This window comes from Mya arenaria, chromosome 17, assembly GCF_026914265.1.
Source record: "Mya arenaria isolate MELC-2E11 chromosome 17, ASM2691426v1".
NCBI classification, from domain to species: domain Eukaryota; kingdom Metazoa; phylum Mollusca; class Bivalvia; order Myida; family Myidae; genus Mya; species Mya arenaria.
Window position 1 is genome coordinate 6,058,062 of NC_069138.1, and position 13,862 is coordinate 6,071,923.

Here is a 13,862-nt window from a genome sequence, read left to right on the forward strand (position 1 = left end):
GTGATCACTAACCAAACTCAGTAAACATGTATCCAAATATCGTCATTGGTCAATGTCTGGGTGTCTACATTGGCACGAACAGAGACAACTAGTTAGTAACTCACTGGATGTTTGGTCGAGTAAAGATGTATGTTTCTCTCACCTAAGAAAAGTAGATCCAAAATTTGGCCATGGTGGAAATTCTTATCTTATCCACGGGCAAAGATACAACAATTACCCGTATGGAACTTCTTTTTATATATAGCATCATGGAAGCCTTGTCTTGTGGCAATATTTAAAATCCAAATTTATAATTTCTCGCTTCAAATGGCACCATAACACAGTTTCACATCTTCCAATTTCGCCATAGAAGATACCTATAGCATTGTTTGCCTGTTTTCATTGAGCCATTGTTTCTTATGTCACTGTAAAATATATTAGAAGCTCTTTAAAGTGTTTCGTAGATTAAAACGTAGTACTTTATTTATTCATTGCAAGCTGACCAAATACACTTCTATCACATGGCAAGAAGCAGGCTATCTGCACGCAAGAAGCTGTCGATCCAAAATCCTACTTCAAAAATTCTAAGTCGGCCATTTTTAGTGTAATTCAATATGGCGGTCCAAAGTCTGCGCCTCTATTTGACCAGTGCACTTGGTTCTTGTCAAGTTTGTTTATCATTTTTGCCATACTTATTTAATTTCAGTCTTCGAATGTGAAATCGGCGACTACAGTAATGATAACATCGAACTGTATTTGGACGGAGAAAAGTTGGAAGTTGGAAAACTTGTTCATGAGGGATCTGAGGTAACACTATTTTTATTCAGTGGACATCGATGTAGCCTAGAATCGGTGTTATGTACCCGATCCACAAATATGTACATGTAATTCATTCGGAACTCCTAGGCCATTTTTAAACATCCCCGGATTATGCATGTACATCAGTTGAAGTAGTTCGTATTTTTGTTAGAATTCGGTATGTTTAAGTCCGCTGCAAGTAGATCGCGTAGTCATTAAATTTAGCAGTTAAACTTAATGACTCAACACTTATGTTTGCAATAATACATTTTACTGGCAGTCAATTTAAACTTAGGCCTAAAAAATATTGTTTGGTAAGGGTTTCATCCTTTTAAAAAATAGGTAGGGTAGGTAGGGTTTTTTTTTTTTAGTTTTTTTTTTTAATTAGGCTTTATATAGGAATGTCATTTTCATCATTGGATAATGTTGTTAAAGTTATCTTCTGTATAAGCACTTTAGGTTTTCAACTACAAAGTGAAAAGCAATTTAATATATATATATATTTAGTTTTTCATTTTTTTTTTCAAACTGACTATAAAAACGGTAGTGTCGGCGCCTATTCCGTAGGTAGGGTCGGGTAACCCGAACCAAATATACTTTTGTAAGCCTTAGATCAATAAATACAAGCTAAATCACTACATTTAATTAATAATATAATTCAAAACTTTACGAAATACTTCTACTGATGTAACGGCAAGTATGTCGACAACGGATGGTTGGGTCTAATACAGTTATAACGTGCGAGTTCCGTTTATAGATTGTTGCTTTATGCAAGCATGCTGAAAACGGATGGTTGGGTCTTCAACAGTTATATCGTGCGAGTTCTGGCTGCTGGTTGTTGCTAAGTGGGAGGATTCTGACGAGGGTGGTTAGGTATTGTACACTTATAACGTATGAGTTATGTTTGCAGATAAAAGCTAGATGCAAGCATGCTCACGAAGGTCTGGCTGGGTCGTCTTCACTTCTAACGTGCACTGATGGCAAACTGGTGGGGGATTTTCCAGTAGACTGCCCAAACGGTAAAATATATTTGGCTTGATATCGCTGACAATAAATATCACGATAAACATTGAATTTCTAGTAGGCTGTTCAAATCGTAATATCTTAGGCAATACATATCGCGATAGATTTAGATTTTTTAATAAACCATCCAAATGGTAATATCTAAGACTGCACATATCGCGATAGATTTAGATTTTTTAGTCAACCATCCAAATAGAACTAGGTTTTTTAGTAAACTGTCCAAATGGTTATACTTAAAACAACACATACAGCGATAGAACTAGGTTTTTCAGTAAACTGTCCAAATGGTAATATCTAAAACAACACATACAGCGATAGAACTGTCCAAATGGTAATATCTAAAACAACACATATCGCGATAGAACTAGGTCTGTTAGTAGACTGTCAAAATGGTAATATCTAAAACAACACATACAGCGATAGAACTAGGTTTTTTAGTAAACTGTCCAAATGGTTATATCTAAAACAACACATACAGCGATAGAACTAGATTTTTTAGTAAACTGTCCAAATGGTAACATCTTAAACAACACATATCTCGATAGAACTAGGTCTGTTAGTAGACTGTCCAAATGGTAATATCTAAAACAACACATACAGCGATAGAACTAGGTCTGTTAGTAGACTGTCCAAATGGTAATATCTAAAACAACACATATCGCGATAGAACTAGGTTTTTTAAGTAAACTGTCCAAATGGTAATATCTAAAACAACACATACAGCGATAGAACTAGATTTTTTAGTAAACTGTCCAAATGGTAATATCTTAAACAACACATACAGCGATAGAACTAGGTCTGTTAGTAGACTGTCCAAATGGTAATATCTAAAACAACACATATCGCGATAGAACTAGGTCTGTTAGTAGACTGTCCAAATGGTAATATCTAAAACAACACATACAGCGATAGAACTAGGTCTGTTAGTAAACTGTCCAAATGGTAATATCTAAGACACACATATCGCGATAGAACTAGGTTTTTTAGTAGACTGTCCAAATGGTAATATTTAAGACCACACGTATTGGAATAAAACTATATTTTCTAATAGACTTTAAATGGTAATATCTAAGGCTACACATATCGCGATAGAAGTAGATTTTTAAGGAGACTGCCCATATACAAATATCTAAGACAACACATGTCGCGATAGAAGTAGATTTTTAAGGAGACTGCCCAAATACAAATATCTAAGACAACATATGTCGTGATAGAAGTAAATTTTTAAGGAGACTGCCCAAATACAAATATCTAAGACAACATATGTCGCGATAGAAGTAGATTTTTAAGGAGACTGCCAAAATACAAATATCTAAGACAACACATGTCGCGATAGAAGTAGATTTGTAAGGAGACTGCCCAAATACAAATATCTAAGACAACACATGTCGAGATAGAAGTAGATTTTTAAGGAGACTGCCCAAATACAAATATCTAAGACAACACATGTCGCGATAGAAGTAGATTTTTAAGGAGACTGCCCAAATACATATATCTAAGACAACACATGTCGCGATAGAAGTAGATTTTTAAGGAGACTGCCCAAATACAAATATCTAAGACAACACATGTCGCGATAGAAGTAGAGACAAATTCAATTGCTTTTGTTCTTACTGTTTAAATATCACCACCAAAGTATATACAAATACTATATAGGAATAGCAGTCCTTTTCTGATCATTTAATCCTCCTTTTTATAAAACTATACACTGTGAAAATAAAGCATTCAATCGATGAATGATTAAAAACTAATGGTTTTTTTCATTTAAAAACGTATTGCCTGCTCATTAAACTTTAGAATATAAGCATATCTAAAATTCAGAGAATTCGAAATAGCCATTTAAAAAATACATTTTTGAAATATTTTCCTAAAACAATGTTTATTCAATTTATAGAAAATAGACAAAATGTGTAGTTCTATATGATTAATTTCATTTTTATCAAGAGGTTTGAAAATGAGTTATGTTGGCAGAACAAAAGGATGAAATTGTAAAATTGAAAGGGCAATAACACTGAAAAAAATGATAACTGGGTGGATTTAAGTGATGAAACCTTTTAAATTATGTATGACTTGACTTTGCCACATGCTATTTTTTAACACTGTTATAGCTACCTAATGCAGGAGCGAATCCATAATTTGACGTTTGATTTGAGGGGGCATAACTTACGGGGTGTATCATTTTGACTTGGGCCCCTCCCACATAACCGAAATATATTTTGTTAAAAATGTTTGGGATGTAAAGTAGTCACCTAAGAAAGTTTCAACAGTTTCTAGTCCGAAATTGCCTAGGTAATTGCTGTTTTCTGCTTAATTAGTAAATTGAAATAAAAAGTAAGCTTGGACGATATTTTTTGGGGGGATCTGCCACTATAAAGTACCATATTTTTTCAGAAATATACCGGTGTCCCATGATCCCCTACAGTGCCATAAGCGGACCATTCAGCGAAGGATACTTGATCAAATGTCTCGAAAAATACGAAAAGGATCCAACTGATAACAGAAATTTCTTTAAGTGTGGATGGAAAGGCGACTGGCAGCCGTACGAGCCAAAATGTATTCCTGGTAAGAGTGAAATAGCATTGATTAAGTTCCCGTTATCAGATGTCGAGAAAAGTTCGCAGAATAAATTAGCATAAATTAAGTTCTAATAATAGAATAGCATTATTTAAAGGGACTAGACAGCAGATGGTTCCAATATTGGCAAATACAGTACTCCCTGAAAACAAGTCTGGAATTATCAATAAGAGCTAGTATGAGGCCGACAAAACATCACTTTTCATGATTAAAGAAATGACGTCACCATTACGTCATATGTACTTCCGCTGTGTGGAATATTGTGTAGCTGTTTCAGCTGAGTTGACCCGTTTACCCAATTATGCATAATGGTTACTCAGTTGATAGTGTGTCTATTTAGCGTGTGAATGTCACGTGATTAGTACAGATACAAATATACCAACAGTTAATTTAGAAATCTCCTAATAAAATACCATGAAATCAAGTTTCCAAAAGAAATTATCATAAATTTAGTTTCAATAATGAGATGGCACTTATAAACCACCAATAAGAAATAGTAATCATTAAGTTCCAATACACAAACATTAAGTTAGTCTCCATCATACAATTATGTCTAAGCTATCAAGTGTATTAGGCGTAAAGTATGTTGTTTTTTTTCATATCAAAACGTGCTTTTTAATACGGAAAACGCAAATATTTCGATTAAGGCAATTCAAAGTTATTGAATAGTTATATTCGTTTAAATAGAACCAATAACAAATGGATATTTGTATCTATAAATATGCACAGGGGCGAGTTGCGTTGTTTTGACACACCACGCCCCCGCCCATAAGTAACAGTTACCACATCATATTCTTACTAAAAATTGATAGAAAAAAAACGGGCGGGGCGTGATGTGTCAAAACAACGCAACCTGCCCCTGTGTAAATAAGTATAACATGGGTTACAATAGGTCATTAATTGATAAAATTATTCGAAGAAGTTTTATATTCATAAGAAAGTTAGCGCCAAGAAATAAAATACGTTACACCTCCATATTTTGATCAGAGAAGTGTGCCGTGACCTACAATCCAGCAACCGGAAATGTGATCGACACCGATGATGACGTCATACCGAACGGCACCCGCATTAACAGTGACGTCAGTGTGACATTGAGCTGCCTCAAAGGTCATATCCCGGACAGTCAACAGTTGACGTGTAATTTTGGAAAGTTTAAGGAAACAGTTAATGGACAGTTGCCTGTATGTACTTATGGTAAGAAAACTATTAATACTTATTGAATATTGAAAAGTCCGACTGTTTTGTTTTCAAGGTTATTGATTTTTATGATTATAAATAATTTTTCAAGGCCAGTTTTCAGTTATGATTTTATTCTTATCCTTAGACATGCCTCAGTGATTCCATTCAGCCTGTTGGTCAGCTAAATATACAGGCCAATCAAAACACGTAGTTTCTAATCTTAAATTTATGTTCAATCTATGTTGCTTATTAAATACGGCCCCTGGTTACGTGTTTTTTTTTTGGAGTTTCTTATTTCGAATACGGTCAGATATTAAACATATCTAAAACAGTCTATCGTTTCAATTTCAAAAGCTTACGAACAAATCTACGTTTTGCAAATTTGGATCAGCACGGTTGTTAAACATTCAAAATTACAAAACGCTCAGCCTTTTAAAAATACCGGTCCTATAAAAAAAACAACAACCTTTAATCTTCAACTGTAGAAAATCTATGTTAAACAATTTTAGCACACCTAACTCTGTTTTTAAATATAGTTGAATGTGACCACCCGACGTTGCCATCAACTCTGACGTACAGACCTATGCTGGACAAGTACGTCTACAAAGATGAGGTCAAAATGCGACGTTGCCAAGACAACCTATGGTTTCGAGGCGACCCAATCATCACGTGTGGGGCAAATGGGCAATGGAGCGGAAAAGGAAATTGTGTACCATGTCAGTTTTATGCGATGTCTATATGTATTCGAGATCATGCTTTACACTCAGGAGAAAGATAATGATTTTTGTTCATGCGATAATGCTTAACATTCAGGAGCAAGATAATGATGCATGTTCATAAGATAATTCTTAACACTTAGGAGCGAGATATTGATGCATGTCCACGAGATTATTCTTTACACTAAGGAGCGAGATAAGAATTTCTAGCATGGTTACATTATTGGATCTACTTATCTGAGGTGGGATTGTTTTGGTGTATGTATACGAGATCAGGGTGTAACATACACGAGATCATGGTGTAACATACACGAGATAATGGTGTAACATACATGAGATCATGGTATAACATACACGAGATAATGGTGTAACATACATGATATCATGGTGTAACATACACGAGATCATGGTGTGTGTAACATACACGAGATCATGGTGTAACATACACGAGATCATGGTGTAACATACACGAGATAATGGTGTATGTACACGAGATTATGGTGTAACATACACGAGATAATGGTGTAACATACACGAGATAATGGTGTAACATACACGAGATCAAGGTGTAACAAACACGAGATAATGGTGTATGTACACGAGATCATGGTGTAACAAACTCGAGATAATGGTGTAACATTCACGAGATAATGGTGTAACATACACGAGATCATGGTGTAACATACACGAGATCATGGTGTAACAAACACGAGATAGTGGTGTATGTACACGAGATCATGGTGTAACATACAAGAGATCATGGTGTAACATACACGAGAAAATGGTGTAACATACACGAGATAATGGTGTAACATACACGAGATCATGGTGTAACATACACGAGATAATGGTGTAACATACACGAGATAATGGTGTAACATACACGAGATCATGGTGTAACATACACGAGATCATGGTGTAACATACACGAGATAATGGTGTATGTACGTGTGATAATGATGTATGTAGGTTTTAAGCTGCCACTTTTAATAGAAACAGCTCATACATTAGGGGCAGTTCCAGGAATTGACGTTAGAGGATGGCATAACTAAGGGGTGTAACCATTAAGCATGCACCCCTACCTCTGAACCGAAAGTTTATGATATAAACTGGTTGTATGGTGATTTCGGGTTTCTCCCTCAAGCAATTTATCACAATTTGAAGTCGGAAATGGTGCATCATGAGCATATTTAATTACTTTTCATCTCATATATTGATATATAGAGTAAACAATTTTAGAGGTGGTGTGCGCGGGTCGCAACCCCCCTCTAAATCCGCTTGTGTATACTAGATTAAGAAAGACACTGCATAGAAATTAAATCCTGATCAAAAACGTAACATGATTTGTTTAATTAAACAATAACGTGTTTATGTTTTTTGCAATGTTGCTTGACATTCATTTATGCCAATACTTTAACAGTCTGTCAACCGGAGGTCGGTGAGGAGAGACTTGTTGAATACAAAAACAAGGACATCATAAAGAAGTGGACGTATGGCATTGGTAGTTACCAGGGATGCAGGGACAAATGTAACAGGTTTAAAAGGTAAATAATGTAATAGACTGCTTTAAATGGTAACGAAAGAAATAGACTGGATTAAAAAGTAACGAAAGAAATAGACTAAGGGTCAATTGACGGACAGCGCCAAACATGAGACAGAGAGGGAGAAATTATTTGGAGGAGAGGTAAGATAAAAAAGATAAGTTGGAGGACAGATGAGGGATAAACACAAGTTAGAGGTGAGGTAAGAGAGATAGAATAATAGGATAAGAGATACAAGACATAAATTAGTTTGAGGCGAAGTAATAATGATAGATGAGTGAGAGGAAAAGTAAGAGAGATAGATTAATAGGAGGGGAGGTAAATAAGTGGAAGGAGCGGTAAGAGAAATAGATTAACGGTTGGAGAGGTAAAAGAGTTAGATAAACGATAGGAAAGCTAAGAGCTAAGGATGAATGGGAAGAGAGATAAATTAGCTCGAGGCGAAGTAATAATGATAGATGAGTGGGAGGAGAGATAAGAGAGCTAGATTAATCGAAGGATAGGTAAGAGAAGTAATTGAGTGGAAGGAGAGGTAATTCTGATAGATTAGTGGGCGGAGAGATACTAGTGGAAAAGTAAGAGTGATAGAATAGTCGCAGGAGAGATAATTGAGATAGTCGCAGGAGAGATAATTGAGATAGTCGCAGGAGAGATAATTGAGATAGTCGCAGGAGAGATAATTGAGATAGTCGCAGGAGAGATAATTGAGATAGTCGCAGGAGAGATAATTGAGATAGTCGCAGGAGAGATAATTGAGATAGTCGCAGGAGAGATAATTGAGATAGATAAGTCTTAGGAGAAGTAATGGTGGAGAGGTTTTAATGATTGATTAGTCGAGGGTAAGATCATAGAGAAAGATTAGTGGGAGGAGAGATGAGAGGAATAAATTAGTGGAATGAGAGGTAAGCGAGCTATAAAAATAGGACGAGATATTAATTTTTTGAAGGAGAGAAAAGGGAGATAGGTAGGAAGAGAGGTAAGACTTATAAACAAGTGGGAAGAGAGCTAAGAGGGAAATATAAGTGGGAGAAGTGATGACACTGGAGTGGTTATACTGATAGATTAGTGGGAGGAGAGATAACGGTGGAGAGGTAACAATGATAGATAAGTGGAGGAGAGATAACGGTGGAGAGGTGACAATGATAGATTAGTGGGAGCGGAGATAACGATGGAGAGGTAACAATGATAGATAAGTGGGAACGGAGATAACGGTGGAGAGGTAACAATGATAGATAAGTGGGAGGAGAGATAACGGTGGAGAGGTAACAATGATAGATAAGTGGAGGAGAGATAACGGTGGAGAGGTGACAATGATAGATTAGTGGGAGCGGAGATAACGATGGAGAGGTAACAATGATAGATAAGTGGAGGAGAGATAACGGTGGAGAGGTAACAATGATAGATTAGTGGGAGCGGAGATAACGATGGAGAGGTAACAATGATAGATTAGTGGGAGGAGAGATAACGGTGGAGAGGTAACAATGATAGATTAGTGGGAGCGGAGATAACGATGGAGAGGTAACAATGATAGATAAGTGGAGGAGAGATAACGGTGGAGAGGTAACAATGATAGATTAGTGGGAGCGGAGATAACGATGGAGAGGTAACAATGATAGATAAGTGGAGAAGAGATAACGGTGGAGAGGTAACAATGATAGATTAGTGGGAGCGGAGATAACGGTGGAGAGGTAAAAGTGATAGATTAGTGGGAACGGAGATAGCGGTGGAGAGGTAACAATGATAGATTAGTGGGAGCGGAGATAACGGTGGAGAGGTAACAATGATAGATAAGTGGAGGAGAGATAACGGTGGAGAGGTAACAATGATAGATTAGTGGGAGCGGAGATAACGGTGGAGAGGTAACAATGATAGATTAGTGGGAACGGAGATAACGGTGGAGAGGTAACAATGATAGATTAGTGGGAACGGAGATAACGATGGAGAGGTAATAATGATAGATTAGTGTGAGCGGAGATAACGGTGGAGAGGTAAAAGTGATAGATTAGTGGGAACGGAGATAACGGTGGAGAGGTAACAATGATAGATTAGTGGGAGCGGAGATAACGGTGGAGAGGTAACAATGATAGATAAGTGGAGGAGAGATAACGGTGGAGAGGTAACAATGATAGATTAGTGGGAGCGGAGATAACGGTGGAGAGGTAACAATGATAGATTAGTGGGAACGGAGATAACGGTGGAGAGGTAACAATGATAGATTAGTGGGAACGGAGATAACGATGGAGAGGTAATAATGATAGATTAGTGGGAGCGGAGATAACGGTGGAGAGGTAACAATGATAGATAAGTGGAGGAGAGATAACGGTGGAGAGGTAACAATGATAGATTAGTGGGAACGAAGATAACGATGGAGAGGTAATACTGATAGATTAGTGGCATGAGAGATAACGGTGGAGAGGTAACAATGATAGATAACTGGAGGAGAGATAACGGTGGAGAGGTAACAATGATAGATTAGTGGGAACGGAGATAACGGTGGAGAGGTAACAATGATAGATTAGTGGGAGCGGAGATAACGATGGAGAGGTAACAATGATAGATAAGTGGAGGAGAGTTAACGGTGGAGAGGTAACAATGATAGATTAGTGGGAACGGATATAACGGTGAAGAAGTAAAAGTGATATATAAATGGGAGCGGAGATAACGATGGAGAGGTAATACTGATAGATTAGTGGGAGGAGAGATAAAGGTGGAAAGGTAACAATGATAGATTAGTGGGAGGAGAGATAACGGTGGAGAAGTAAAACTGATATATAAATGGGAGCGGAGATAACCATGGAGAGGTAATACTGATAGATTAGTGGGAGGAGAGATAACGGTGGAGAGGTAACAATGATAGATTAGTGGGAGGAGAGATAACGGTGGAGAGGTAACAATGATAGATTAGTGCGAACGGAGATAACGATGGAGAGGTAATACTGATAGATTAGTGGGAGGAGAGATAACGGTGGAGAGATAATACTGATATAAAAATGGGAGCGGAGATAACAATGGAGAGGTAACAATGATAGATTAGTGGGAGCGGAGATAACGATGGAGAGGTAACAATGATATATTAGTGGGAGGAGAGATAACGATGGAGAGGTAACAATGATAGATTAGTGGGAGGAGAGATAACGATGGAGAGGTAACAATGATAGATAAGTGGGAGGAGAGATAACGATGGAGAGGTAACAATGATAGATAAGTGGGAGCGGAGATAACGATGGAGAGGTAACAATGATAGATTAGTGGGAGGAGAGATAACGGTGGAGAGGTAACAATGATAGATTAGTGGGAGCGGAGATAACGATGGAGAGGTAACAATGATAGATTAGTTGGAGGAGAGATAACGATGGAGAGGTAACAATGATAGATTAGTGGGAGGAGAGATAACGATGGAGAGGTAACAATGATAGATAAGTGGGAGGAGAGATAACGGTGGAGAGGTAACAATGATAGATAAGTGGGAGCAGAGATAACGATGGAGAGGTAACAATGATAGATAAGTGGGAGGAGAGATAACGGTGGAGAGGTAACAATGATAGATTAGTGCGAACGGAGATAACGGTGGAGAGATAATACTGATATATAAATGGGAGCGGAGATAACGATGGAGAGGTAATACTGATAGATTAGTGGGAGGAGAGATAACGGTGGAACGCTAAGAGTGATAGATTGATGAAAGGAGAGGTAATAGAGAAAGATAAATCTGAGGAGAGATAAGAGGGATGATTTAGTGGGATGAGAAGTAAGAGAGATGGATTAGTCAAAGGATATATAATGGTGAAGAGAAAAGAGGTATAGATCAGTGGAAAGTGAGTTAAGAGAGAGAGAGAGAGAGAGAGAGAGAGAGAGAGAGAGGGAGAGAGAGAGAGAGAGAGATTAGTATAAGGAGAGGTAAGACAGATAGATTTGTTGGATGAGATTTGATGGTAAAAAGATGAGAGAGATATATTTGTGGGCGGGGAGATAAGAGGGATATATTAGTAGGAGAAGTAAGAGAGATAGATTAGTGGGAGGAAAGGTAATGTTGGAGAGAAGAGGGAGAGTTAAGAAAGCTAGGAAGGCAAAGGGAATATACAGGATATTAAATATTACTGGAAGTGGTAGTGGCGATAGGAGAAGTAGAAGTTGAAGAAACAGTGGAGGTGGTTCTAGCAGTTGTAGCAGTGGAAGTGATGATGGTAGAAGTATGAGCATAAGCAAAAGTGGCACTCGCTGCCAGTACAACAGCAGTAGCAGCAATATGTATCTGTAGTAGTAGTAGTAGTGGTAGCAGAAGCAGAAGCAGCAGCATTAGTAGCAGTATCAGCAACAACAGTAGTAGCAGCAGCAGTAGTAGTAGTAGTAGTAGAATCCAAATAGTTGCAGCAGAAGTGGATGTGTTTCTAGCAGTTGCAGCAAAGGTGATAGTAATGATAGGAGTAGAAGCAGCAGCAACAGCGGCACTCGCCGCCATTGCTTCAACATTATCAGTTAAATGTGTAGGTATTAGTAGCAGTTGTAGTAGTTTTTGCTGTATGTGTAATAAGGCTTTTTTGAAGCACTTAGCCAATATGAGGTGATGCTTATCTCGAAAAATTAAACAGGAGAAAGGCACATGAATGCTGTACCTCCAGTAAGTTATTCGTGTAATGTTTTATTTCAGAGTACTTTGTCGTGCATTTGCATTCGGATACATCGGCAGGAACCCAAAATGTCAAATCACCTTTAGAAATCCAATTGTCTCTCCCGAAATCCTTCAAGATCAACCGTTCTGGACAGTGTGGGCAAGGGAATGTGATCTACACTAAAGAGCGAAATGTGTAGTGCACTAAAAGGCGGAATGTGTACTCCATTGAAGTGCGGAAAGTCGACTGTCTTTTAACTTAAATACAGAGTGTTTACTCAATTATGTGCAGAATGTGTACTACACTAAAATGCGCAATGTGTGTTTCACTTAAGTGCAGCCTGTGTTCTCACTTATATTGCAGAATGTGTAATATATACATGAAATTAAGCGCAGAGTTTGTATCGCACCTTAGTTTATAAAAAAAATGTACTTTCCTGACGTGGATTGTGATATACACTTATGTGCGAACTTTGAACAAAAATGCGGAACAAAAAGATTGTTTCAAAAGACTTATTAATTCCCATTATAAGCATATATATTAGCTCGGTGATGATGACTGAAGATAAAGATAATCGAAATTGATATGTTTGTACAAGTTGAATATGAAAATTGTCAATATTAAATGGCAGTATTCTATGAGTTTGGACTTTCTGCAACATGACATTTAAACGTGGAATGCAGCTATTTGCTACAGTTAAAATCCATTATATTGACAACATAGTTTAATAGATTGGCGGGTCGTTTCGTAACTAGAATTTATTATTTACCCAACATAAATTCACACGCATCCACTCCCGTGCAACACGGCCGTATTCCACTCTGCCGATGTATCATTGGGCGATGTGAAAATGACGTTTTAAAACAAAATAGTGCGTCATTAATACAATATTTATTCATTAAAAAAAATGTGATATTAAAGTAATTTAGCCAGTATTGTATATAATATAACAGTTTTTAATACTGCGTTTTTATCCGAGACGTCGCATTCGACTCTTGTGAATTTTGACGAGAGTCGAATACAACCTTCTGGATCAAAACGCAGGGCTTAAAAATATATATTTGGTTCGGGCGACCGGACCTTACCTGCGAACAGGCGCCGACCATACCTTAATACATTATTTTTTAAAGAAAAAAAATAGTTGTTTAGTGTATATTTTGATAAGATGTTTCAAAACTTTTAAATCTTTATACAGAATATTACTTTAACACATTTTTCCAATGATGACAATATCGTTCTTATATCAAGCCTAATAAAAAATAACTTAAAAAGCCTACCTTCTCTACTTGCTTTTGAAAAGTCTGTAACCCTAGCCGAATCATTTATTGTTTACCCTCTCTTCACTGAAAACCTTTTAGCAGATGTGTTCGTAATTTATTTCTCCCTAAACTAGCTAGCTATATCAAAGGCTCTAATATCTCATTGTTATCTCACAATGATGT

At 37.2% G+C, this 13,862-nt stretch overlaps 1 protein-coding gene across 1 annotated transcript in view; it reads left to right on the forward strand.

The window, feature by feature from the left end:
• LOC128224701 (uncharacterized) overlaps positions 1–13,058 on the forward strand; it is a 34,571-nt gene extending 21,513 nt beyond the window's left edge. Inside the window, exons 14-20 of the mRNA XM_052934677.1 lie at positions 686–786; positions 1,688–1,796; positions 4,192–4,362; positions 5,362–5,568; positions 6,090–6,269; positions 7,690–7,813; positions 12,459–13,058. Coding sequence (XP_052790637.1) covers positions 686–786; positions 1,688–1,796; positions 4,192–4,362; positions 5,362–5,568; positions 6,090–6,269; positions 7,690–7,813; positions 12,459–12,603 — 1,037 coding nt within the window. The 3' untranslated portion in view covers positions 12,604–13,058. The remainder of the gene's footprint in view (positions 1–685; positions 787–1,687; positions 1,797–4,191; positions 4,363–5,361; positions 5,569–6,089; positions 6,270–7,689; positions 7,814–12,458) is intronic.
• The last annotated feature ends 804 nt before the right edge of the window (positions 13,059–13,862 follow it).